The 1280-nt window shown below is 61.0% G+C and overlaps 1 protein-coding gene across 1 annotated transcript in view; it reads right to left on the reverse strand.

Moving 5' to 3' along the window:
- Positions 1-189: 189 nt before the first annotated feature.
- The window catches only part of ETH_00039245 (mRNA capping enzyme, large subunit family, putative), a gene marked incomplete at both ends in the record, with an annotated part of 3398 nt that continues 2307 nt past the window's right edge, over positions 190-1280 (reverse strand). The window contains 2 exons of the mRNA XM_013374918.1: positions 190-701; positions 1059-1278. Coding sequence (XP_013230372.1) covers positions 190-701; positions 1059-1278 — 732 coding nt within the window. The remainder of the gene's footprint in view (positions 702-1058; positions 1279-1280) is intronic.

A 1280-nucleotide genomic window follows, 5' to 3' on the forward strand; every position in this document is an offset into this window, starting at 1 on the left:
AGCAGCAGCTGCTGCTTTAGTGCTCCAAGAGCTGCAGTGCTGCGCCTAGCGCAGCTAGCGTAGCACAGCAGCGCAAACAGCAGAAAGAGCCGCCATCAACGCAGCAGCAGCAGCAGCAGCAGCAGAGGCTGCAGCAGCATGTTGGTATCTTTTTGCTGCTGCTGCTCGACTTCCGTTCTTCCACGCGGCTCACAAGCTGCTGCTGTTGCTGCTGTTGCCCTCGCTCGCGCCCGTTTGCTGCGCAGCGCCGCTGCTGCTGCTGTTGCTGCTGCTGCTGTTGCTGCTGCTGCTGTTGCTGCTGCTGCTGTTGCTGCTGCTGGGTGCGTCCTTGACGAAGGCGAAGGCCTTGTAGAGGGCAAAGGCAGCTTGCTGCTGCGGAGTCAGCTGCCTGTTTCTTTTGTGCTTTTGCTGCTGCAGCCACTTGAGAGTGTCTGCTGCAGTTGTGGGGTGAGAAGCTGCTGCTGCGAGGAGGCGGGGGAAGGAGACGGAGAGGCAGCAGCTGAGGCCCTGCTGCTGCGCTGCAGCACGAGCAGCAGCAAAAGGGAAAACAAACTCTGCTGCATCTATGCTGCTGCGCAGCCAAAAGTGATACTTAAGCCCGTAGCTGCTCGACAGCTGCTGCAGCACCTCCAGCGTCACTGCCTGCCGCTCCAGCCCTTTTGCTGCCAGCAGCTCCAGCAGCGGCAGCCCGCCTTCCGTCTCTGCAGCAGAAGCAGCAGCAGCAGCAGCAGCAGCAGCAGCAGCGTGAGGCAGGGGCACCGCCGCCAGCAGCAAAAACACACGCAGCAGCAGCAGCAGCACGAGCGGCACGCAGCAGCAACGCAGCAGTAGCGGCTCTAGCAGCGAAACCTGCAGCAGCGACTGCAACAGCAGGACCAGCAGCAGCAGCAAGCAGCAGCAGCAGAAGCAGCAGCAGCAGAAGCAGCAGCAGCACGAGCCGCACGCAGCAGCAGCTCTAGCTGCGAAACCTGCAGGAGTATCTGCAACAGCAGGAACAGCAGCTGCAGCAACAAGCAGCAGCAGCAGCAGCAGCAGCAACAGCAGCAGCAGCAGCACACCGCGCGGCTCCGGGAGCTGGTAGGGCTCTAGAATGCGGGCGAGAGTGTCTTCATCGAAAAATATGCAAAAGACAGAATTTCCAGAAAAGAAAACTCTTTTATCTGCTGCTGCTGCTGCTGCTAGCTGCTGCTCGTAGACCCTGGCGAGCTCGTCGGCGGCGTCGGTTTCCTGCTGCTGCAGCTGCTGCTGCTGCAGCTGCTGCAGGTGCTCCGGCAGCAGCT

The sequence above is a fragment of the Eimeria tenella genome, genomic scaffold (genome assembly GCF_000499545.2).
Source record: "Eimeria tenella Houghton genomic scaffold, Eth_scaff2389, whole genome shotgun sequence".
NCBI classification, from domain to species: Eukaryota; Apicomplexa; class Conoidasida; order Eucoccidiorida; family Eimeriidae; genus Eimeria; species Eimeria tenella.